The sequence below is a fragment of the Anticarsia gemmatalis genome, chromosome 7 (assembly GCF_050436995.1).
Source record: "Anticarsia gemmatalis isolate Benzon Research Colony breed Stoneville strain chromosome 7, ilAntGemm2 primary, whole genome shotgun sequence".
Taxonomy (NCBI): domain Eukaryota; kingdom Metazoa; phylum Arthropoda; class Insecta; order Lepidoptera; family Erebidae; genus Anticarsia; species Anticarsia gemmatalis.
The window spans coordinates 14260935-14287500 of record NC_134751.1 but is presented as its reverse complement, the minus strand read 5'-3'; the positions used below and the strand labels follow the sequence as shown (position 1 = coordinate 14287500).

General features: G+C 41.8%; 3 protein-coding genes across 4 annotated transcripts; 1 reads left to right on the top strand and 2 right to left on the bottom strand.

Moving 5' to 3' along the window:
* Positions 1-1302: 1302 nt before the first annotated feature.
* LOC142974170 (uncharacterized) lies at positions 1303-4485 on the bottom strand. The gene is made up of 4 exons (XM_076116334.1): positions 4153-4485; positions 3380-3615; positions 2286-2439; positions 1303-1664 (listed from the first exon to the last, which is right to left on the bottom strand). Exons 1-4 carry the CDS (start codon positions 4229-4231, stop codon positions 1369-1371), a joined length of 765 nt encoding a protein of 254 aa, XP_075972449.1. The 5' UTR covers positions 4232-4485; the 3' UTR covers positions 1303-1368.
* A 2934-nt stretch (positions 4486-7419) lies between these two features.
* LOC142974106 (uncharacterized) lies at positions 7420-12083 on the top strand. Its single transcript, XM_076116260.1, has 5 exons — positions 7420-7553; positions 7838-7951; positions 8858-8984; positions 9577-9656; positions 10905-12083. The coding sequence occupies exons 1-5, from the start codon at positions 7529-7531 to the stop codon at positions 11111-11113; spliced, it is 555 nt and encodes a 184-aa protein (XP_075972375.1). The 5' UTR covers positions 7420-7528; the 3' UTR covers positions 11114-12083.
* Positions 12084-12163: 80 nt separating this feature from the next.
* On the bottom strand, positions 12164-26430 carry LOC142974105 (uncharacterized). Of its 2 annotated transcripts, XM_076116258.1 has the most exons (7): positions 24937-26430; positions 18422-18728; positions 17678-18046; positions 16412-16449; positions 13883-13952; positions 12907-13019; positions 12164-12310 (listed from the first exon to the last, which is right to left on the bottom strand). In XM_076116258.1, the coding sequence occupies exons 1-7, from the start codon at positions 24977-24979 to the stop codon at positions 12294-12296; spliced, it is 957 nt and encodes a 318-aa protein (XP_075972373.1). In that variant the 5' UTR covers positions 24980-26430; the 3' UTR covers positions 12164-12293. The 2 variants fall into 2 exon arrangements, with proteins under 2 accessions (XP_075972373.1, XP_075972374.1); XM_076116259.1 differs by lacking the exons at positions 12907-13019; positions 13883-13952 and having other exon boundaries at positions 12187-12310; positions 24937-26429.
* Positions 26431-26566: the final 136 nt, after the last annotated feature.

Sequence of the window (26566 nt, the reverse complement as noted above, 5' to 3'; positions counted from 1 at the left end):
AACCAGCCTCTGGTGACGGAGCTAACTAATCAAGCGATGAACCCCTATGATATACATATCAACAAAAAGGTCTTGTTGGCAGACAGTCCAACGACTATAAACTAAATAATTAGGCGTGTTTTTTGATTTGACCCCTAAATTGGGGAATCCGCGTAGCGTGCGGCTTGCGGTACATGCTTGGGCAGTTATCCCGGCGCACGCATCGTGAGCTCGCCCTTGTGGCGGGTGAGTCGCTCGTAACCCTGCACTCCATCCGCCGCAAGGCAGGACGCTGGCGTAGCTTAATGCACGAGCCACAGAAATGTGGATTGATAGTATCTCTGGACACAGCTAATATCACAGCTGGTATTTGGGAGTATTTTTTGTTTGAAGTCTGTTTTTGTTAAAATGTTTGTTTATTTTTCTATTTTTTGTAAATCTGAATAACTAATATTTTCAAAATTTGAGATACTAGCTGACCCGCGCAACTTTGCTTGCGTCACATAAGAGAGAATCAGAATTTTCCACGTTTTTGTAACACTTTTTACTGTTACTCTGCTCCTTTTGGTCGTAGCGTGATGATATAAAATATGCTTTTTTCACGAAAAATATTCTCAAAATGATTTATATCTCATAATATATTATAACGAAGTTGCGCTAAGGCATATCCGCCATTAAAACAGTTGCCATGACAACGGAATTTTGTTAATTCAATGTCATTAAAATATTGATTATTCGCGACTTCGTTCGCCACCTGAATTTTCCCGGGAAATGCGTCATTTTCCCGGGGTAAAAAGTAGCCTATGTCCTTTCTCGGGTATCAAAATATCTTCATACCAAATTTCATCCAAATTGGTTCAGTAGTTTAGGCGTGATTGAGTAGCAGACAGACAGACAGACAGACAGAGTTACTTTCGCATTTATAATATTAGTATGGATATGGATATGGAAGTGTCGATTATCTTGCACATCATTGTTTCAATTTGAAGTATTTCAATTTTCGATACGTCAAATTCCTAAATACAAAGTTTCATGGTTTTATCTGTAGATGACGAACATTTTTACAAATTTTCCCTGCTTCAAAGTTGTTCACCCTTTTTTCCGGGATTGAAATGGGACCACACATGACAGGCACTGGGCCTGTCATGTGTGGTCCCCTTTCAAATAAAAAGAAAATCATCTAAATCGGTCAAGCCAGTAAAAAGAAATGAGGAAACTTTTTGAAGTCGGTTAAAAAAACAGGTCTTTTTTAGTTTTGAATACCTACTTCTTTTTTTTCGTAAAGTTGTATCGTTCCCTCGTGTGAATAACGAGTAAAGAGCATTGTGAACTATACAGGTGTGTGAGACGGTGAGCATCATGTGAACAGTAAGTAGAGTGGTGGCGGCGCTAGTCGAGCTGCCAGCCGTAGTGCGAGGCGCGCGGCCAGTGCGCGGCGTCGTCGAGGTGGCGCGCCACGGGCGGCCGGGAAGGCGTGCCCGCCTGCGGCGGGCGCGGCGGCCTGCGCTTAGATTTCTTTCTTCGCTCTTCGCGTTGTTTCCTGCGCCGTTGCTTCTCGTACTCCAGTTCTGCTTGTATCGCCTTCAGGTATAACTCGTATTCTTCCTTCCGGGTTAACTCGTGATATTCCTGTTTCAGCGGCGTTTTCACTTCGAATTTTCTCTCAATTTCGTGCGCCATTTTACCTTAACGTCAAACAACGGTTTATTAAGTACCTAGTCGCCAATCATAGCAACTATCTGCAAGCTTCTGCCTGTGACTCGTTCGAACCCAACATATAACTACGTCAATAACATATAAAAATGTCCAACCACATTCATCGAAATCCGTTCAGTAATTTCAATGTGGCTGTTGTCACTTACATCCGTTTCGTTCCGCAGGGCTCAATTTCAACTAATTATCAATTATAATTGACCTCTTTTGTTTTGCACAATTTGCACCAGTAGCTCGATTCTCTACTACTACTATCGACTACCGACAACCGACCTGTCATCCAGAAATTTTGTATGGAAATCTGATCAGCGCCTCTGACGGGTGTCGTAGGAAATATTTTGGCAGTACATTCAGAATGTCAACATTTCGATACTCGACATCACGACTGTACAGAATCGCGCTACAGGCGGACGAAAATAACGATGTTTACGTTTTTACTGAAACTTTTGACACGCAATCAACACGAATGCTAACACTTCGCACATCATTGAAACATACACTGAAAATGATTGAATAGAAGTTGTGCACCCGTAGCTTATTACATTGACTACCATCATAATGTAAGTGAGAAGTAGTGAGAACATAGTTCATACTCGTGTGTTCTATGACCCAGTAGAGGTTCTCGATCTCGTCCAGGTAGATGACGAGCTCGGTGACGTAGTAGAGGCCGCCCACGTCCACGCTGGTCGTGTAGCGGTCCACCATCTTGCGGTACTGGTCGAAGATCAAGTGCACCATGTAGCCCACCTGCAACCGACCCCGCGCACTACTATATATGTTACTGTAAAAGCCCGAACGGTGGTAAATCCTAAGATTTTCCGGTATAACCTAAGATTTACCAACTCGCAATGGTAAATTCAAATGTGACTCAAAACAAGAAGAAACATTATACTTTCAAACTTTGTTTGTAGATTACGGACCTTTTGAAAAATTTGCGTAAACTAAAGCGGGTTCGCATACTTTAGTCACTGAAGAAAATATGGTCGTCTTTTGCCGGCTGTTGTGTAATGAAATGAGTCACGAGTAAAAAATACAATTTAATTAAATAGACAAGTTAGGCTTAAGGAAATTAAAAGTATAATGTAAACGCATTCAGAAATATTTTTTTGGGAATTCGCATGAGTAGCTTCGCAAAAGAGGAATTTTTCACGCTCGGTGCTGCGAAATCTGACTAATGCATGGAAGGACTCGCGCGGAATAGTAATTTGTTTAAAAAGCTAATCTGGTCGAGGAGCGATAAGCTGGTCTTTGTATCTTAAGAAATGATCTTTACTGTGCCTCCATGTTTTGTTCTCGCAGCCAGCACACGGAACAATAACCTTTTGGTTATCAGCCCATACATATTTTTATTTATTTATTTGCTCCCTGGCTATGAGCTTATTAGAAATGATCGCGCAGTGGGAGGCGGTGAGGCTATCTATCTTAACATAATATTCCCTTCTCAATGTCAGCATGTCGCCGCCGCCACGCCGCCGCGCCCACCACGAGTGACTGTCCGTGAGTGTCCGCGAGTAACGAGTGACACATACGATTGGACACAATTGCGACTGTCGTTACACGACAATACAATGTAAATACATGATTCATTGAAGCGGGTTTTGATGGTGATCTAAAGCGTCTACTGGTGCCGTTTGAGGCTGTGGCACGCGTCCCGACACTCACAACACTCACAACACGGGCGAGGTACCTCGTAGGGCGCCGTGTTGCCGCTGTTCTGCCTGATGTACTCGTATCTGTGGCGAGAGCGTATCACTTCCACGTACAGGTCGGCTATCAGTCTCTTGATGTCCTCGGCGCCCTCTCTGATGTGCACGTACAAGTGCTCGTAGCTCCTCCTGAACGGGCCGCCGCCGCTCCCGGCGACCCCTCCGCCCTCCCCGCCCGCGCCGCCCGCCGTCGTACTCACGCAACTCGGTATCATTGCTGTTTGAAAGTGTAATCGCGGTTAATAATACATATAATTATAATTACTTACTTTGTGACAAATGCGAGTAGGTACTTACAGCAACGGTTTTTGGCAATCTTATCACGTATCTCAGTTGACAACGAGTGTACGTCGAATTGATGGTCACTATTCAGTACATTGCTGCTTTGATGAAACGTGATAATCACTATATTCTAAGGGAGAAAACAATGTACTGCATAGTAGTTTTCAAATAGTTGTCAGCTGAGATACATGATGACTCCGCTGGTGTGTCAGGTGCTTTGAACTGGACTTTTTTGCTATTTTTAAGACTGCACTAAAGTAATGAACGTATAGTTGTGTTATTTGTGATTATTTCACTCTACGGCCACGGCCGCATTGTGCCGTACTTTGTGGAGTGCACGCAGAACAACGTAGCGCCTGCCGACTACTGGCACTACAGCCGAGTGTTATATAATAATAATAATGCTCAGTTTTCAAACTATCTTCGAACAATGTGTGTAGCGAACTTAGCGACAAATAGAGACATGACTCACATTTCATTAGTAAAACAGGCAATATGAAACGTTTGGTCAGAGTGAGCGAGCGACGCGGAGCACTCGCCGCGCCGCTCATGTCTGCCGGCGCCCAGTGCCGCTCAGTGCCGCTCAGTGCCGCCCAGTACCGCTCAGTGCCGCTCAGTGCCGCTCAGAGCCGCTCAGTGCCGCTCAGTGCCGCTCAGTGCCGCTCAGTGCCGCTCAGAGCCGCTTAGTGCCGCTCAGTGCCGCCCAGTGCCGCTCAGTGCCGCTCAGTGCCGCTCAGTGCCGCCCAGTGCCGCTCAGTGCCGCTCAGTGCCGCTCAGAGCCGCTCAGTGCTGTACGACACACATACATTACATTACACATTCTCGCAAGGCTCGTTAGTTATTATCGCACAAGAACAATTAAAAGGCGGAGTTTATGTTTAATACGCTCGTCGATTAATAGGCAAGTATTACTCGCCACTACTCGTCACTACTGCTGAGTGTGACGTCACATCATCACATGCTGCTGCTTGTGCGCTACAGTACTGAGAGTACACTCAGGACGGTCTCTACGTCAGTCTCTTTGAAGTTTCTCCTTGTTTTTGAACTAGGGAACACTTCAGATTGACGCTTGCAACAAAGATAATAAGAACGTTGAGTTATTATCGCATACACTCAATACACTGACATAGAGCATCGCTTCACAGCACAACACAACATATCTATACTTATAATAAATCTGTAGAGAGGTCAATTCTGTACATTGAATGTATTAAAAAAACCAATGGGGGATGTTTAATAACGGATACTGATACCGAATCTGCAATTTATAATTTTCTTTTCTGTATGTCTGTCTGTCTGTCCTCCGTCTGTATGTTACGCTGTCACGTAAAAACTACCGGATAAAATGCACTGAAATTTGGTATATGCATAGAATAAGTAGTGGAGCAACTTATAGGATACTTTTTATCGCAAAAAATTACATAGATTTTCAGAAAATTCGAAATCTTTCGAACCTGCCTTTCCCTAAAGAGACGTTTTCGTGAAAATTCGTCAACGATGGTAGACTGGGCCATGATTATAATTGCTCTTTTGACTGAAGAAGAATAAAAATGACGTTCTACTTTAAACTCAGTAACAACATTGAAATTTTTCGTACGATGCACGCGCGGGGATACCCGCGCATCCTCGAGGACGCGCGAGCATTTTTTGTCAGGTTCAAGCAATTATGCACTTTATTTTAATTAATTTAAAGTTGATTTTCAAGTGCGTTAAAAAAATCCTCTCCGCTGCGCTCCTCTTGGTCTGCGCTGACCCTAACGCGGCGCCGGCCGAATCGATACCTGTTGTTCGCACCAACCAATAGATGGCGTTATAGTCCGCAACACAGCATGTTTTTCCTAATTAATTTATTTTGATTGCTTTATTGTAAAAAACATACCTTAGAAACAGGCTACACATTTATAAGATTTTCAAACATAAATGTTGTATAATATATTACACAAAAATGTTGGTTTACGTGGGTCCGGTGCGGTCGGGATATCCTAGATGGCAAACCGAATAATTTCGTTTGTTGTCGTTGTTCACCGCAACTAACAGATGGCGTTGTAGTTCATAACACGTAACCAAATATTAATTGGTTGCATTAAGGAAATAAATTGGATAGCTATGAAACAGACTATGTGGTAAGTATAAAAAAATAAACAACGAATGATATATAAAAAATAATTACGAGTTACGCGGTTTCGAACGTATCATCGCAAGTATACATTATTACGCGTGTGAAGAGCTCCGGCGCAGATAGATCTGTCTGTACCTATAATAATATTCTGAATCCAGACGGGTAAGCAATGGTCAGTCTATAATAAGGTATTATATTTTACACTGCAAACTGGTACGGATACAAACGAGAGCGAAAAAGAAGGTAACCACAGGAAATCAGGCCTGCCTGAGCCTGTGTCACATAGTGTGCCCTTCGGGTCCCTTTCGTAAATAACCATTAGATGACAAAAGAGTTGTTAGCATTTTTATGTGTAGTGTATCGAGTGCTTCGCAATGCGCGTGCTCAAGCGAATAAGCAACAGTACGAAATTCACGCGAGCGGAGCAGCACGGGTCAGAACACAATTGATAAAGATCCATTTTAGTTTTGCAAACTTTTATCAATTGTGAAACTAGTTCAAATTCCCACGTTCAATGTTACCCAAATGATTCAAAGTTACCCAAATTGACCTTATCACAGCTGTGACGTTTGTGTGCTATACCTTTTGTAGCAAGTACTATAAGTACTGTAAGTACTGTAAGTACTGTAAGTGCTGTAAGTACTGTAAGTACTATAAGTACTGTAAGTACTGTAAGTACTATAAGTACTGTAAGTACTGTAAGTACTGTAAGTACTGTAAGTGCTGTAAGTACTGTAAGTGCTGTAAAATCAAAATCAAAATCAAATCATTTATTCATATAGGTCAAATGCTGACACTTATGATAGTCAATGATACAAAGAGTGAATTTACCGCCAGTTCGGAAGGTAGGGCCAATGATAAGAGCTGGCAAGAAACTCTTGGCCACTCTTTTTAATCGCCAAATGGTTTTAACAATATAATTATGTCTGGTATAAATCATTGATTATGTAAGTGCTGTAAGTACTGTAAGTACTGTAAGTACTGTAAGTGCTGTAAGTACTGTAAGTACTGTAAGTACTATAAGTACTGTAAGTACTGTAAGTACTGTAAGTGCTGTAAGTACTGTAAGTACTGTAAGTGCTGTAAGTACTGTAAGTGCTGTAAGTACTGTAAGTGCTGTAAGTACTGTAAGTGCTGTAAGTACTGTAAGTGCTGTAAGTATTGTAAGTGCTGTAAGTACTGTAAGTACCGTAAGTACTGTAAGTACCGTAAGTACTGTAAGTACCGTAAGTGCTGTAAGTGCTGTGTAGAGTGTGTAGAGTATGTAGCATGTTCGCATTATTGTTAAACTTGTGTCAACTGTGTGAAGTACTGACACATGTGACTGGTATCACATGTGGACATCAGCTTCGCAAGAAGGGGCCCTGAGGCTTGCGGACAATAGTACAACACAGACAAAGATGTTGGTGGTGGAAAGTGGTGTTACACAACACGGTAACACGGTAACACGGTAACACGGTTTGTTCATGATAGGTTTATTATTACAATAATAATGTACGGAAGTAACATTCGTTACGTTGTTCCACTCGGCTGCTCGCAGTGCCTGCTATCGATTACTGCGAATGATTAAATCTTTTAAACCCCATAAAATTGTTAGTGCTAGTACTAATAGTTAGTTAGTTGATAGGTGCTGATATAAGTACGTATACCTACGTACACTACATACACTACGTACACTACATGTACGCTCTACGCGCTCTACACGCTCATTCTCTGGAGAACATCAGTCATGATTAAGATATTATTAATACTAAGTAAGTGCGACATAGAGGTATATTCACTAAATACGAAGTACAAAACACGGCTCCGAATCTTGTCATCACTATTTCGATAATAGGATTCAAAAGCCGACGGAAACGGTAGGTACCTACGTTCTGCTGGGACAGCGGGGTGAGTAGTAAGTAGTACCACAAGGTGCATACTTTTTTATTTAAATGAATGGTCTACCGATAGTGGTGGTAGTGGCGTAGGGCACTACAGGACGCTACTACACGGTGGTAGACGGTGGCAGACGGTGGTACACGGTGGTACGTTGCAGGTGCGTGGGCGGCAGCGGCGAGGGCGGACAGAGGGCCGTCTCGATACTCCGATGCGTTCTTCTTCAAAGTTCAGGCGCAGTTCCTTGTCAACATGACCGAGGAATTACTCAAAGGTTTATCGACTCACATTTTTATTATCTAATCATATCCGATTAGCTTTCAGTTATTATGTAGGTAGTACTCGGTACTGTACGGTCAGTACGGTACTAGGATGCTGCGTGTCATAGTTTATTGCAGCGGTGGGAGGACTTGATCCTAACATGTCTAGTTGAAGCGCATCGGACTGTCATCGGTCTGGTTAAAGTCCTGCGACACAATGCTGCCCATTAAAATGTTTATACGCAATTCCAAAAATCGATTATTAAAAAAATATGAACCTTTTAGAATATAACTTCAATATTATCTTAAAGAAAACCGTGTTAAAGTCATTGCGTTGCATCGCTGCGGTTGCGCGCCAGATCAGATTGTTGACATTCGGAAAAATGTTAATGAATACGTGTTTTCATAAGATTCGTTTATCGTACCATCAGACTGAGGCCGAGTGAACTCCGAGGCCGCCTCCGCTGTGTTCAAACTTACGACTCCAGCACTCATACAACTGAACTGATGGCGGCGCGAATTGAAAACAATTCTATACTTAAACAATACCAACACTTTCGGCCCTTCAGATGAGTTCAGACAGAACTTTAAATAAGAGGGGCAGATGTCAATGTATGATAGAACACGTATTCTAATAAACATTCAACATGCAAGTCAGACATCAGTCAGTCTGTGGTCTCGTCGCCGCGCCGGCGAACGTCTACTCTGCAAGCAACTCTGGCTCTCATTTAACATTTAGATATATTTTTAACAAGTATATTACAAATTTTAAAGATGATTGTATGCACGACGCCTGTTGACACAAATCGATCGGAGCTTTTATGATGTCGAGAAAGAGGCGTGTTCATTTGAGTGATTGTTAAGTTCAGTCGGTTGGTAGGTAACTAGGTAGTTCTAGGTACTAGGTACATGTGTTGCAGACTGCCGGGTGAAGCTGCGCCACCTGGACATGATCCAGGACACGTACAAGGAGTCGCTGCAGTTCAACCTGGGCTCGCTGTCCTCCAACATCATGGAGCGCTTCGCCGCCATCGTCAAGACCTACAGGTGACAGTGCCAACTCGCGGTGACCTCAAACCTCATGCTTGACAATTGACATGCTTCACGTACTCTAACAGACGCGATGTATCATGTGCTGCTCACATGTGCTCAGTTTCGAGTGACTACCTTAACTAGTCAACTTGTCAACATCGAGCGAACACTCTCACTCACTGACTTCGTAGAGCGGGGACCGTCTGCATGTTTTTACACTACTCATATCTGTTCTGTATTCCAGTCAATTTGAAATATCTATCTAAATGAGTTGCTCTCAGACGGAGAAGGAAACCATCGCCATGGACCGTAACATACTTAAGAATCGTTTAGAGCGGGTGTTGCAATAAATGCAAGTCCTCAATGAATCAGCACTCGGCCAGACTCAGCGCTATTACTATTACTAGTTACTACGCTTTCACGACGAGACCAGAGCGAGTCACAATGTCTCTCTCGTCGCAGCTCTCTTGTGTTTACGCACTCATATTTATAATGAGTATTAGGTACTGTCAGGGAGTGACTGCCACTGTCTGTCACTGTCTGTCACTGTCTGTCACTATCTATCACTAACTGTCACTAACTGGCACTAACTGTCACTAACTGGCAGGTACTACGCGGAACACCTGTCGTGGGGGGACAACGACGGTGCCACTATACCCATTCTTATCTTCGGCTATGGAAAAATGCGTGAGAACTATCACAATGTATCTCTATATTTCATAAGAGCAAAAGGTCGCTCACTCTCACTCACTTTGTCGTGAGTGAGTGAGTGAGTGAGTGAGTGAGCGAGTGAGCGTGAGTCAAACTGTCAGAAACTACAGAGCTAGAAAATTTCTAATTTTGCATGAGGTTTCCTTTTGAGGCAAAGACAAAAATAAATTTAACCCATTAATTCTCCTCCCGTAACGAGGGAGGGGTTAGGCCTGGAGTCCACCACGCTGGCCAGGTGCGGATTGGGTCCTTGTATACCTTTAAAACCTGTTCTAAAGAACTCTCAGGCATTAAAGGTAATTATTTCTAATACACACCTAACTTCGAAAACATATTATAGGTGTGCTGCCGCGGTATCGAACCTGCAACCACTTGCGTGGGAGATACCAACTTATACCGCTCGAACATCACAGCTTTTTGAAATTTTAATCCATACTAATATTATAAATGCGAAAGTAACTCTGTCTGTCTGTCTGTCTGTCTGTCTGTCTGTCTGTCTGTCTGTCTGTCTGTCTGTCTGTTTGTCTGCCTGTCTGCTACTCAATCACGCCTAAACTACTGAACCAATTTGCATGAAATTTGGTATGGAGATATTTTGATACCCGAGAAAGGACATAGGCTACTTTTTACCCCGGGAAAATGACGCATTTCCCGGGAAAATTCAAGTGGCGAACGAAGTCGCGAATAATCAACATTATAATGACATTGAAATAACAAATTTCCGTTGTCATGGCAACTGTTTTAATGACGGATATGCCTTAGCGCGACTTCGTTATATTAAGAGATATAAATAATTTTGAGAATATTTGCCTGAAAAAAAATAAGAAAAAATAAGAATAAGATACTTTATATCATCACGCTGCGACCAATAGGAGCAGAGTAACAGTAAAAAGTGTTACAGAAACGTGGAAAATTCTGACCCATTCTCTCTTATGTGACGCAAGCGAAGTTGCGCGGGTCAGCTAGTATTAAATAAAATATAAAACTCAACCCAGGTACAATAAAAGGGACTACAAGCGCGATTTTCTGCTAGGATCATTGTTTTTGAAAAATCATTCCCTAAGGTGTTTGAATAAGGGACGAAATTTCGGGAAATGAGTGTGCATAGTGTACATACCAAGTACAGTATATAGTGCGCGTTGAGCCGTTCACGCACTCGGGTCTCGTTACACGATACACTGACACGATAGAATAGAATGAACGGCTATCATGTTTGCATTGCAGAGAGCGAGTACAACGAGATTATTGTGGAGAAACAGTTGTTCACGGAAATAGTGATGCAACAGGAACGGCTTAAACTTGCCCTGGAACGACTCAAGAAGAAGCAGGTGATATCTGGCGGCAAGCTCAATATCGACCCCAACGACTGGGGCCACCTGTCGCCCGAGGAGTACGACCAGCTCATGGAGCTCAAAGAAGAGTTGGGCCGCTGACAGACAGACAGACAGACAGAAACAATTATAAATTACAGATTCGGTATCAGTATCTGTTTCTTAACATACCCATTGGCTTTTTTTAAATATATTGAATGTACAGAATTGACCTCTCTACAGATTTATTATAAGTATAGATTAGAAATAATCGATTCTGTGTTAAATATTTTTTGTATCGGACTGTTCTTTTACGCCAGCGTGCGAGTTGACGAATTTATGAATAGGTAAATAAAAAAAGTGCTTTCTCGCCCAATCGGGCGAGTTGACGAGTAACTCGAACGAACTCGAAGCTGACATTTGAGGAAGACGAGGCTGTGCTTCTACGAAAGCAAAACAGATAAACAAACGCATATTTAACTATTTATTATTTCGTTGAATAACATTAATTATGAAATCTCCATATTGATATATTTTTACTATTACTACTTAATATAATTATGTTAATTATTATTACGAATAAGAACTTACGTGATTATTTTTACCCCACTAATTATGAATAACATTTACAATCAAGTAGTGTCAAGTGGTGTCAAGTGGTGTGGCCACAGAGGTCAGAGAGGTCAGAGGGGTCAGAGAGGTCAGAGAGGTCAGAGAGCTGTCGAGGCTGCTGTGAACCTGTTCTACCACATCACTGCAGGAACACTAAGAACAGTGTTACAATGTAATCGCAGCTCCGCCCATAAGAGATCCTTTTATTTTTAAGTTCATTTATGATGCGTGTGTTATTGTACTTATTGTACGAAAGTAGTATAATATATTTTTTATAACAATTTAAATATAAATAGAGCAATTTTGAAAAGAATATTTTGTAGAACCGAAAACACCGTGTTTGATATTTGATAGAACTTGTGTAGTGTGATTGTGTTGTCTGTTCCGGACGGGACCGGCGCTCAACACATAGCTGTACTTATGACACTCATTCAAGGACTCCTGGTTAAGTTCCAGTAGTATTTAAATTCATAAAAGTCAGCATCAGACATAATCTTGAGCGGGTGCTGATTGAGCTCCGGCAACTTCAACAGCTCCCAGCACTCGCCGGCGTGGATCGCGTACCACCCTGCAGACACACACACAGTCACACGAGCTCGCCCCTCCACGCCCCTCCACACCCGTTCTCGCCGCGTTGTCTCGTGACTTCTTGTCGACAGCTACGGATTCCACAAGGTAATATGGAGAAACTTTAATACTCACCAGGCCCTGAAATAATAAAGATATTATTACAAAACTGCAGGGAATCTTTAACAATGAAAAAAAAGAAGAATTCACGAAATACACATGATGAAACAGGCTGCTTCACTCTCTCCTAGCTAGTTGTAGCTCTGCTCGAGCAGGCCGGCTGACTAGACGCAGTACGGCAGAGACTATTATTTTTTTTATTTTTTGACGATGGGTAAATGCATTTACGCATTCCCGGCTTGAAGTTGGGGTATAGCCGGGATATGAGGGACTCACCCGGGACTGGGTACTACCCACTAAAACCCCACCGGAACAACGTCATCGCCATAATGGGGTGGTGCAGGTTCACTTGCGTATTTCACTGCGACCACCCTGGCGACTGGCAAAGACAAGCAGTGACTGGCTGTGACTAGCAGTGAATAGCAGTGACTAGCAGTGACTGGCAGTGACTAGCAGTGACTGGCAGTGACTAGCAGTGACTGGTAGTGACTAGCAGTGACTAGCAGTGGCTAGCAGTGACTAGCAGTGACTGGCAGTGACTGGCAGTGACTAGCAGTGACTAGCAGTGACTAGCAGTGACTGGCAGTGACTAGCAGTGACTGGTAGTGAGCACTTACTGGCGCTCTCATTGAAGCAGTTGTAGTATTCCATCTCGCATATGGACTTGAAGTTTCTGTACTGGAAGAACCATTCTTCTGTGTCGTACCTCTGGCCGCAGACCGCCCCGTACCTGCGCCAGTGCTCTCACTCACTCATATTCTACTTCAATGATGTACCGGGCGCACCGTACACCGATGTTTACACACTTGCTCTAAGTTTTGTGGTGTACATGGCACATCATTAAAAGTATATGTACAAGTATGTAGTTACTTACTGAAGTAGTGTTAAGCATAGTCAAAGATTCTTATATGTTAGCATGATAAATATGTTGTAAATAAAGAATACTCCATGTAAAATTGGCATAAATGATCAAGGTTTTTTGAAAGTAGCCTCAGTGACAGGGCCCGGGGAATGATCGCAGGTGAGGGGTGGAGGGGTGCGCCACTCGTCTCTCCCGCTCTAGTGTCACTGACCTGAGTCATAGCATACGTGTCATTATACATAATAGGCACATACGTCTAATCAAGTGTAGTCAGGTTAAGTGGGAGAGCTTCCAAGGCGGGCCGTCACCGGCTGGGACGAGGAGTATCCAATTGGAGGTACCGCGTCCTGGCCACGTTATGGTGACCGTGGAAGGAACACCGTCAGGTTTTTAGTCGGTATGCCCAAGTCAGCCGGAACGTCTAGCCGGCGGGAGAGCCCGACAGACCCCCGCTTTCCTCCCTGGGGCGGGACATGCAGTAATGCATTTTCATGACGCAAAAAAAAAAAAAAAAAGAAAAGTGGGAGAGCTGGCATTCATTCGCACAAAGCTAAGATTTGAGAAGTAACGTTGGGCCTTGTCTAGACCGTGCCGGAGCCGTGTCGTGTCCGAGTCGTGGCCGTGTCGCGGTTGAGTCGCGGTCGAGTCGTGGCCGAGTCGTGGCCGTGTCGTGGCCGAGCCGTGGTCGAGTCATGGCGGGTGCAGCCAGGCGGAAGCAGAGCGCGACTGACCAGAACTCGTAGGCGCCGCACACTCTGTCGCAGTCGCGGTACACCGCCATCGCGTTGTACGGGGTGGTGGCTGCAAGCATTCGTGTTCATTATATCCTTATTTTGGAATGGATAGATGTACGGTAGGTACTATACTTAGCTGTAACTAGCATTGCTCAATACAATGCTCATTCATTGCATTACAACGAGCGACAATGTCAGTTCACCGGCGGGCGGCGGCGGCAGAAGCCACTCGAGCCAACACGAGCCAACATGCCATTAAGTAACAAAATGAACCGTATTGTTGCGTCGCATTTGTTATGAATATAAAATGATAGTTAACGCCCCGGTTGTATCGTGGTAGATTTCGCGCGGTTTCATACGCATACACTACTCACACTACGTAGCAGGCAGGTACGCGCGTAGCAGCACGAGACAACAAGAAAGCACGAATCGAGTTATGACAGTTAGAATAAGAAATACAGAAGATTTTTTTTTTATTAAGGAATACAGATTTACAATAATTTGTTATGTATAGTAACGAGTAATAGATAAAGTAGGTGTGCTGCTTCGTCTTTAAACTTGACACATGCCTGGCGCCTGACAATTTCATTGTAAAGTCTCTAAGCCGCACTTGGCTAGCGTAGTCCTGCCCTGACCTGCGTAGTTCTCGAGTTCTACCCGCTGTCTCGACGCGGGAGGAGACCCTTGCCTAGGGTTGCCATCTCTAAAATTTAGAAAACCGGACAAGACGCGCGAATACCCCGGATTTTAGAGTCCGAAAGCCGGACATGTCAACAAGAAGAGCAACCGCGACGGGAGGAGTGGGGGAACGGTGAATAGACTTGGTTCGTCGGGTGATCGTGGTGTGCGAGCAAAGTGCGTGTCTCTCATTCTCGTTCTCGTTTCTCTCTCGTTTTTGTTACATTTTTTACTGGTACTCTGCTCCTATTGGTTGTAGCGTGATGATATATTATAGCCTATAGCCTTTCTCGATAAATGGGCTATCTAACACTGAAGGAATATTTCAAATTGGACCAGAAGTTCTTGAGATTAGCGCGTTCAAACAAACAAACAAACTCTTCAGCTTTATAATATTAGTATAGACTAGCTGACCCGCGCAACTTCGCTTGCGTCACATAAGAGAGAATGGGTGACATTTTTCCCCGTTTTTGTAATATTTTTGACTGGTACTCTGCTCCTATTGATCGTAGCGTGATGATATATAGCCTATAACCTTCCTCGATAAATGGGCTATCTAACACTGAAAGAATTTTTCATATCGGACCAGTAGTTCCTGAGATTAGCGCGTTCAAACAAACAAACAAACAAACAAACTCTTCAGCTTTATAATATTAGTATAGATTGATAGAATAAGTATTATGTTTAAGCTCTCTTCGTATTGCAACTTCCTATGTTAACAGATCGAATTAAGAACATTTTGAAACTAGCTGACCCGTGCGGCTCCGCTCGCGTGAATTTCGTACTGTTGCTTATTCGTTTGAGCACGCAAATTGCGAAGCACTCGATACACTACACATAAAAATGCTAACAACTCTTTGTCATCTAATGGTTATTTACGAAAGGGACACACAATGTGACACAGGCTCAGGCAGGCCTGATATCCTGTGGTTACCTTCTTTTCCTCTCTCGTCAGTATCCGTACCAGTTTACAGTGTAAAATATAATACCCTATTAAAGACTGACCATTGCTTACCCGTCTGGATTCAGAATATTATTATAGCTACAGACAGACCTATCTGCGCCGGAGCTCTTCACACGCGTAATAATGTATACTTGCGATGATACGTCCGAAACCGCGTAACCCGTAATTATTTTTTATATATCATCCGTTGTTTATTTTTTAAAACTTACCACATAGTCTGTTTCATATCTATGCAATTTATTTCCTTAATGCAACCAATTTTTGGTTATGTGTTACGAACTGCAACGCCATTAGTTAGTTGCGGGGAACAACGACAACAAACGAAATTACTCGGTTTGCCATCTAGGATATCCCGAGCGCACCGGACCCACGTAAACCGACATTTTTGTGTAATATATCTTACAACATTTATGTTTGAAAATCTTATAAATGTATAGCCTGTTTTAAAGGTATTTTTTTTACTATAAAGCAATCAAAATAAATTAATTAGGAAAAACATGCTGTGTTGCTGACCATAACGCCATCTATTGGTTGGTGCTAACAACAGGTATCGATACGGCAGGCACCGCGTTAACCATATGCGAATGTTGTGAAATGAATTGCAATGCCATCTATGGTCTCTTTAGGGAAACCATGGGTTCAAACGATGTCTACGTATTTTATTCAATTTTCTAAAAATCTATGAAATATGCGATAAAAAGTATCCCAATACTTGCTCCACCACTTATTCTATGCATATAAGAAATGTCAGTGCATTCTATCCGGTAGTTTTTACGTGATAGCGTAACATACAGACAGGAAAAAACCTGACCTTGAACTCTCTACTGATTTATTATAAGTATAGATAGATATGTATCGTGATTATAACAAATACAAGCACTTACCTTTTTTTGGAGGAACTTTGGTAGTGGGAGTACCGGTCCTACAATATAAAAGTAACGTTAGGAAGCTCTCTCTGTTCTCTGTCACTCAGTGTCACTCAGTGTCACTCAGTGTCACTCAGTGTCGCTCAGTGTCGCTCACAGTTCCGCTACAGTGTTGAGAGTGAGTACTTAAAATTCAATCCGATGTTAATCGGTACAAAATTTAAGTAATTTATTCTAGTACTAGTTTTATCTCGTTGATCCCATCCATCCCATACAAAACTTGTCTCGACAGTTACAAACATGAAAAAGATTATACAAATATGCAATTTGTTTGCTGTTCAAAAGATATACGCGTAGATACATTTTCGTTAACATAGATGTAGTAGCGTTGAGTAGCGTAATGATAATAACTGCTCCAAACATGTGGCAACTGTCCCGCTCGTGAACGATGTGCTTCTCCTTATTGCTAAGTGTAGTTACTTAGTTAGTGAAATAATCCTCATTTAAAGTAACGCATCTCATTTCTGATACATGTATAGCAGCCTAATTTCCTTGCCTTCGTATTGTACGAATACTAAAAGTAAAATAATTGAGACGCGTGCAGCGTAACAACTCCTACCCCACATTCTTGTGGATACTATATAGGTACTATTGCATAGGTACTGTTGCCAATAGCCAGTTGCGCTCATCGGTCGGTAAATGATCTGTGGCTTCATTCTATAGATGGGTAACCATTTAGTGGTATTTGAACTGAGCGTTTCCGCGCTTCGGAGGGCACGTTGTCACGTCACAGGCCTTCGGGCGGCTTGAACAACTTTGACAATAGGCTGAATAATGAATACTAACCATACGACAACAAGACACCAACCATACTCACTACACATTACACATAGTACACATGTACGCATACGCGCTCTCATGCTCTCACTAGTCTGACTACACATAGTTGTACACATGTTGTGACATGTTGTAACAATGTACACTGTAATACACACATGTGTAGAGGTACCTACTAGTAGGTAGTCAAGTGAAAGCAACAGTGTTGATGGTCTCAGATGTATGAGCGGAACCATGAGCGAGACGAGGCTGTGGTGAGGCTGCGGTGAGGCCGTGCTCGAGCGAGTCGAGTGATGTAACGTGTTACTGCGTAGCTTGTGCCCCAGGTCGTACTACGTGACTCGGTCGAAGTAGTGGTGAGTATAAGCGGTGAGTAGTGGTGAGTAGTGGTGAGTAGCGGTGAGCAGTGGTGAGCAGTGGTGAGTAGCGATCAAGCGCAGTAGTTACTTGCGGAACTGCCACTCGCCGCGGATCCAGTAGGGCTCGTAGTAGAGCTTGGCGCGCGGCGTGCGCACGTACACGGTGGTGTAGGTCCTGGTCTTGGTGCGAGGCCTCCTGCGCGTCGTGAACGCGCTTCGTGTTCTTCCCTCAGTGGTCCCCCCCGCCTCTTGAGTGCCCGTCTTCCCCCCCGCCTCTTGAGTGCCCGTTTTTCCCCCCGACCCCGAGGCTCGAGTTGTAGTCGAAGTTGTAGTTTTAACCAAATCGCCCCACCCGCTCTCCACAGCAGCAGCCTTTGTTGATGGAGTGGGGGCGCCAGGAAACCAAATCACAACACCAACAGCTTCTTGTCTTCGCAGGAATGGCCAGTACCGCCGGCTGCAAGTTAAACAAAGCCCCCGCACTGGTGCGTGCTGTTACGCGCTGTGTCGTTACTAACTTACTACTTTATCACTATCACTTTATACCTACGGTCAATTGAGTACCAATCATCCAAACCTCCACGGCACTAGTGACACTTGTGACAGTCTGCTCGACTGCTGTCACTTACCACGTAGCTTGAGGCCTAAATCATTAGAACCAACTCCTGTAAAAGTCATTGTTGGAACAAGCAAGCCTTGACCTTGGATTATTTCCGCCAATTCACTTCTTAATTGTCGCAGAGTATACTTAATTACTTACGTAGTTTAGTAAAATAACAATACAATAATGTTGTAGATGACGCAACAAGGCAGCCATCAGCTCATCACTTACCCATCAATGTGGCTCGTAGCACTTTGATTGGACGTGTCATAGGTCAGATCATGTGAATATGTAGCGGCACTAGCGCCCAGCAGTGTGCCCGCTGTGCTCGCTGTGGTCGCTGCGCCGGCGGTGAGAGAGTGCTGCGCTCTGTGCGCAGTGACGGCGGGCGCATGCGGCGCCGCGTACAGCTGCGGCTGGTGCCACTGGCGGCCCGTGTTCACGTCATCTACCTCATCTACCTCATCTACCGCAGCTACGTCACTAGTGACTCTAGTGACAACGTCTGCTCGACTGCTGTCACTTAACACGTAGTGGTCTAAAAACGTATGAACATGTCATATTAAAAATAACTATAGATACTATAAAATATGAAAAATATATATACAATAATTAATAATTATAAACTAAAATAATTGTGACGATCCCGCACTTTGTTCTTGAACGTAAGACGGTTAGTGGACATCCTGATTTCAAGAGCGCATTCCATAACAGAACTGATTGGACAAGGAAAGAAGAGTTGATAAACCCAGTAGTGTGGGATGGACAGAGAAGAATGAGATTGCTTGAAGAGCGGAGATTACGATTGTGGTTATCACACAAGTATTGAAAGTAGGGAGCTAGGTAGTGTAGGTCTAGGGGGAGGAGAAGAAGTAATACTATTATTGTTATTTATTGTTTAATAGCATCTCCGCACCACAACTTTCGTCCGCAATTCTGGCATATCGAGAAAAGACTATTACTACTATTTTATTATCAATCAATTATTGCATTTGTCTAATGATTGTAATTAATAGTTATTTTTTTATAATAACGATTTAACATTTGAGTAACCCTAATGTGGTAGTAACCCTAATACACTTGTGCAGTCGCTCGGTCGGCGCTCGGTCGTGCGGGTGGTGCCAGTCGGAGGTGCGAGTGGTGCGCGGGCACGCGGGCCCGGCTCTGCAGGCACTCCGCCGACTCCACGTCCAGCCATGGAGCCGATCATCCGGCACGACCGGCTTGTTCGCATGAATGAAAGCGTAGGCCAATCTGCGTGCTTGTAGCTTGAAGCTCTGCTCACTCTGCTCGCTCCTTGAGACTACTTGTGAGGCGGCAATCTGTGGCTCCAGTCTGTTTGCTATTCATTAAATACATATCTTGTTACATATTGTAGCGTCAACAGCAGACACATTTATTTATAATAGTTTGGGGGAAAAGTGTCTTCGCATTTTTTTTTTTAATTCAAAAGATCTTTTAATATAGTTTATTTACAGTTAATTAATTTTTGTGGTCAGTTCCCAGTTCGTCAGCTACGTCGTAACTACTGATATGTCGATCTTGCTCCACTTTTTAAAAAATGCCATCCATTTTATCCGTAACTAGCTGACCCGCGCAACTTCGCTTGCGTCACATAAGAGATAATTTTCCCCGTTTATGAAACATTTTTTACTGCTGCTTTGCTCGTATTGGTCATAGCGTGATGTTATAATAATATAGCCTATAGCCTTCCTCAATAAATGGGCTATCTAACTCTGAAAGACTTTTTCAAATGGGACCAGTAGTTCCTGAGATTAGCGCATTCAAACAAACAAACAAACTTTCAGCTTTATAATATGATGATATATATGAGTTGAGTATAGATGATTGTAAAAAAAATCTTGAATGTAGTTTGTTAGATATCTGTATTTGTCTCTAAAATAAAAATGGCATTTTATTATTAAAAAAAAAGTGTTTGTAAATCTATACATATAATAAAATTATAACAACCTCATGTCTGCACATTATAGATATTAAAGAAAGACTAAAATGGGGGATCTTTATACAACCAATAGAAGCCAAAAATATGATCCCTGTTAACGCAGAATTTCCAAAAATATTTATTGCGTCATTCTTAATTTATAACTATATAGCCAAATATTAATTTTAATCGAATTAGCTCCAAAACTGACGGAGTTTCATACAAACTTACCCTCTCTTTCTACCCCCCTAAAGAGCGAATTTCCAAAGAAAATAGCCTATATGTTAGCGAAGACTAATAGCTAATAACAAAAAAAGTTTAATCAAAATCCGTCCAGTTGCTTTTGCGTGAAAAGCAAACAACAAACAGACAAACAAATAATAAATAAATCATATTTTTGGCTTCTATTGGTTGTATGAAGATCCCCCATTTTAGTTTTTCTTTAATATCTGAAATGTACAGACATGAGGTAGTTGATGCAAAAACCTTATAGATATCCTACATTTACACTCTACAAAGAAGCAAAGGTTCTAACTGTACGACAACTTTTTATATCGAGGATCGCCATCTCAGTACACAGGTCCGTCATTTCATCCACTCATTATGACAGCTTCATTCAACGCAGTCTTTCGTCTAGATGTACCTACAAGTACAGCATTTGTAAATACAAGGTTCGCGCAACGATTTGGCAATTTTGTAAGAGCATAATATATATTTATAACCAAGTTGTAAAATTCTGTGATATCAAAGATAAGTCAGTGAGAGAAGCAAAAAATACTGTGTTTAAATGGTTGGCTTCATTAGACTATACTGACGCAGAAAATATCCTTAAGATTATAGGCTAAAAATGTATACTATTATGTAATCTCATCCGAGGCTTAAATATAACTGATTATTATATAAATAACTTAAAATAGCTTGATATAATATATTTTAAACTCACCTATAACTACTAAACACTAATAAGAATAAGACCAACATCTTACCTACAGTACTTTCACTAATTTTGTTTAACAAAAATGTAATATAATAATTGATAATAACTAATAATAAGCACTTTTACTGTATGTTTATACTAAGTTTAGTACCTAAGTAAACGCCTGAATACCAAGGATCTCAATAAAGTAAATGAATATTTGTATGTATATTATGGTTTCCTCGATACAGGTCCTCCTAGTGAGGAAACCAATAGATAGTAAGTCTTAACATGTTAAGTACCTACTAGTTTAAATAAAATTATTTCACCAAGTGATTTTTATGTTTCAACAGTTTGGTTTAAATATTCTAAACATTGTGATTTATTTTATATACAATAAATATTTCTTTCTTTCTTTCTAGTTATAATTTTATTATATGTAAGTATAGATTTACAAACACTTTTTTTAAATAAAAACATGCCAAAATCTAACAAACTACATTCGGGATTTTTTTTACGATCATATTTATAAAATAAAGTTTTTAACGTAAATTACCTCAAATACTCAAATGCCGAATTATATCTTGTTGTGTGTTCTTCGATGATTTCCGCCCCAAATGAACTCATTTGGAAACAGACATTGTATGTTTGAGTGTTCGCTGGAAAATGTCGTGATTCTAGTTGTTTCCCCATAAAGCAGGGAACGCAGTGGCTCTGGTGGCGGGAACAATAATGGCAATTAGAACTTCCAGTAGGCGGCATTGTTATTAATAGTAATAATCCAATGAATGAAATAATCCGAGCGTACATAACAATCTGCACGACATAGTTTTACAACATTTTTTTCTAACATGTGTTTGAAGTACTATGTATTTTCTGACGTGTGTTTGATACTTTATATTTTATTTTTATTCTCATTCTGTATGTATTCATAATCATTCAGCATAATAAATACTTTTATATTTCTTGTGTGTAGATAAATAATTTACACAAATTAATGTCTTAAACTTTCGAGACATTTTACACAAAATAATTTTGTGAACGCACCAACTCAACAAAATGGTTGACATGTAATATACAAATGATACATTTATTGAAATGATTAAACATCCATTACACATATCGAGATTAGATTGTTTTTAAGATGTATTGTGCTATTCAGGGCGGAGACAAATCCAACAGATCAATAACCATGAAAGTTGCTTCAGCAGATCTCGAGTTATAAGTGTTGTAACAAACCCGACTTTCTTTTATATCATAGACTAGCGGACCCGACAGACGTTGTCCTGTCTACACGTCTTTAATTTGAAAATTTTTACCTTTTTTACATTGTCCGGCGGACAATATTGTGAATCTAAACCATTCTCAGATCCCCTTGAACACACACAAAAAATTTCATCAAAATCGGTCCAGTCGTTTAAGAGAAGTTCAGTGATATATGTACACACTTACAGAAGAATTATATATATAAAGATAGAAGATACACACATAACTTCGAAGAGTCATTGGTGTGTTGCCTCGGGTTCGAACCTGCGACCACTTGCGTGGGAGGTACCAACTTATACCGCTCGGCTATACTATTTTGGTTTTTGATATTTAATAATTCCATGAAAGATATTAGTGCGTGCGTAAAAGTTGTAAAAACAGCAATATAAAATAAGCTATTACTATCGCTCTGCTGGGTAAGGTCCCTCCTGGGAGTGGAGGGAATGTGGGAGAGCTTAGATCTCGAATCCACAGATGCAGTGCTTGAAGCAGCGAGTTCCATCCTGTGCTTCTAGTCCTACGTCACACATTTCCCGGCTCAGCCCGGAATGAGCCGAACGGGTATACGGTGCGTAAGGCACTTCCACCGAGGACAAGAAGGCCTTGAGTCCAGCACGTTGGTCAAGTGCGAGTAGGTAACTTTGCGTTTGGTCAAACACGTTCGTGCAAAGTGTATCACATTGTTTTCCGTCACCGCTGCACCGTTACAACGAGTGGTAATCATATGTAACGCACACGTGATTGCTTGACGCTGACGTTGATGACATTGATGATGTTGATGACGTTGATGACGCATTCTCACACCACTCGTGCACTCGACACTCCACTATCACTGCTCCAAAAACATGCGCAAATTTTTAAATGTTATTTTTGACGAAAATATTGAAACATAACATTTTAATTTCTTTATTTAACAAATAAATGTTAACGATGGGGTTGTGTTAAATGTTGTAATATACTACTCAGAAACTTGTACGAATAACAGTTTTTTTTTGTATGGGACAGTGTCTGGTTATAATTTATTTAAAAATATATTATTTACGAGTACCTATAAATACATTAAGTCCAAATTAAATTTTTTATCACAATTTTATTATTAGTGCAAACAAATTGCCGTGTGTCACCGAGAAATGAAGCTGCCTTGAGAACATTTCTGGCCGATGTGCCTCAAAACTAGAAGAAACGTTTAACTGACTTCAAACTGAATTTATAGATTAAGGACTTTTTAAAGAATGTGCGTAATCTTGTTTTTTGTAAATTAAACGAAGTTGGCCTACTTTAGCAAACAGAATATGGTCGTCTTTTGCCGACTATTGTGGAAAAAAACGTGTCACTAGTAAAAAATACAATTTGACTAAATAGGTAAATTAGGTAACTAAGTTAAGTTGACTGACTGAAATATAGTAATATAGCCCAGAAAGAAAAACCCAGTCAATAGTTAGCCTGGTTCAAAATTATACAAATGACACTAAGCTTAAGCGACCGAGAACCAATAGTTTATTAACTATGAGAGGTTACCTGGCCTATGTATCTTCAGAAAAATAAAATTAGTATTCTAGCACTTGTATACAGTACCGCACACTATCCAGAACTCATCATTTCTATCAGCAGCAAACAATCATGTACGGCAGTCCCCGCACTGCCGGCTTGCGACCCGCGCGCTTGGCGTTTGGAACAAGTGACTCCCTGAACTACACACTAGCCAGAATCTGTAGTCATTCTTCTGACAGCATTAATAGGGCACCAAGTGACTTGTTTTCACTACCCAATTAAAAAAAATAATTTCCATCGCTTGAAGACACGCTGGCGGCCTTTAAACAGGCTGTGGAGAAGGGGTCTAAGAGGTATTAGGATTTTTTTTTGAATAATGACATACTCTTACTGTCAGCGCAGACAGAGAGCGGAGAGGATTTTATTAACGCACTTGAAAATCAACTTTCCCGCCAGAAGGGCGGGCATACACCACTAAAACCCCACGAGTGCCTGCCTGTTCCGCGTGTGTGGCGTGCGGTCCACCTGCATATCGAACACAAAAATGGACGAGGAAAAATTATATATGTTTAGTATCATCTCAAGAATGTTTTCGTGTATTATTAAAAACATTATATTATGTAGGCTCGCGAGGTATAGCCGTAAAAAGAATGCTCGAGACCGCGCGAGGATTATTCCTCTCTGTGTGCGCTGAGCCTTACGAAGCTTGGCATAGACAGTAGTAAAGGGATGTTTAAAAAGTGGAATAAAAAATGGGCTCGATAAATGGGCTATCTAACACTGAAAGATTTTTTAAAATCGGACTAGTAGTTCCTGAGATTAGCGCGTTCAAACAAACAAACAAACTATTCAGCTTTATAATATTCACTAGCGGACCCGCGCAACTTCGCTTGCGGCACCTAAGAGAATGGATCAAAATTTTCCCCGTTTTTGTAACATTTTTCGTTGCTACTCCGCTCCTAACGACGAAAGATTTTATAACAAGTTTATACATACTATAATGCGAAAATTCTTTTTCCCCGACCTAATAATATGCCTATAATCTAAGGACTGAGATCAACTGTAACGTTGACTAACACGGCTCTACTTGCAGTAGTTGCAGTGAACTTGTAACATAGTGTAGGTACTTACAATATATTGCAAAATATGTGGATTTTATAAAATAACACAACATTTTAACACCAGAAGCGTTGTAAGTAGTATAATCCTTACATTGAATGTTTTAATGTGTCAACTGTCAATGTACGTACTGTACGGATGTACATACGTGTCAGTACGTGAACTGAGTGCTGGGTGCACCGCGACGTGTGTGTGTCGTGTCGTGTGTCGACTACTGTCCAGTGTGTGTGTTATGTTCCACGCTTGAGACGACTCCGATTGATTGGAAAATAAATACCTTTCTTACAATTTAATGATCAGTCTTCAACTGGTTGTTTCGATTGATCATAAATTCAATTTTTCAATCACTGAGTTATGTTTTTATGTAAACAAATGCATAGTGATTTTCCCGGAGTTAGGAAGAGGAAGACCTCCGTGTCTCGGAGAGCACGTGCGCTCGTTCCTGCACCTGACCTCTCAGTCCGCTCACTGGTCGTATCAGTGACAGTGTAGCCGTCCCGCCGCCGGCGCCGCCGCCGCCGGGCTACTACAGTGAGGGAATAGGGAGAGTACCTACTCGTACCGAGTCGTACCTGTGTATTGTGCAGACACTTGGACGCTATAAACATAGTCCTACACAGTTAGCTAGTTTCAATTTAATTTGGCGCCGAAGCCGAAGCACCTTTCTATATGTACCAGTAAAGACTTGTTTTAAAGGTTTTTTTCTAATTTAATAAATCAATAAGTAGGTATAGTGGCCTTCACTTAGCCTGCGCCGATCGCTCACGGTGAGGTGACGCATTTCACATGAACTACCTGTAGTCCATTGAAATATTAGGCGCTGTCTCCACGGGCGAGAGAATCGCGACGAGTCCGCCCTCGTATCGTCAGACAATCTCCACGAACGAGCGATAATTCCGCCGCGTATCGTCGCGAGTCGTAACGGAATCGCAGAGATTCCGCGGCGACTCGTAACGGTATCCCCGCGTTTTCCTTGTTTAAAAAGCTTCTCGAAACAAGAGGCAACATTGAAAATAAATGACGCTGCATTTGACAGCGCGCCCGCTGCGCGCTCGTCGCGATCGCGCGGCGGACCCGCTGCTTGTCGCGGCCGACTAGCGACGATGTATTGACGTTTCGCACGCTCGTTGCCACTCGTCGTATCGCGGCGATATTATCGCCGTGTGGAGACGGTTCCATAGAAAGTGTATAGAAATACGTGGCACGACGATAATATCGCCGCGATTCTCTCGCTCGTGGAGACAGCGCCTTACAATTTGAGGGCCGAATATTACATTTCTTAGAGGACGCAATTTTATTTTTGGAACATGAAGGTCCCCCACCTTCATGTTCCAAAAATAAAATTGCGTCGTTTCAATAGAAGCTTAACTTGAAGTTTGTGGGGTCGCCACCCTTGTCGCCCGGCCGCCATCTTGGAAAAGGGGGTGGAAGCACTTTTGTCGCTATATCTCGGAAACTATGCGTCTTACAATAAAATTGAAATTTGTAGCAAATTATTTTGCCTACAAATAGGTCCAACAATTTTTAGCCCTAAGTTAACAATTAAAGAAGTTATAAGCAAAAAAGCGTTTTATTTTTTTATAAAAATTTTCTTCTTTGTTCTATAACTTTTTTTAACGACAGCCGCGCGGATCGATCTCTG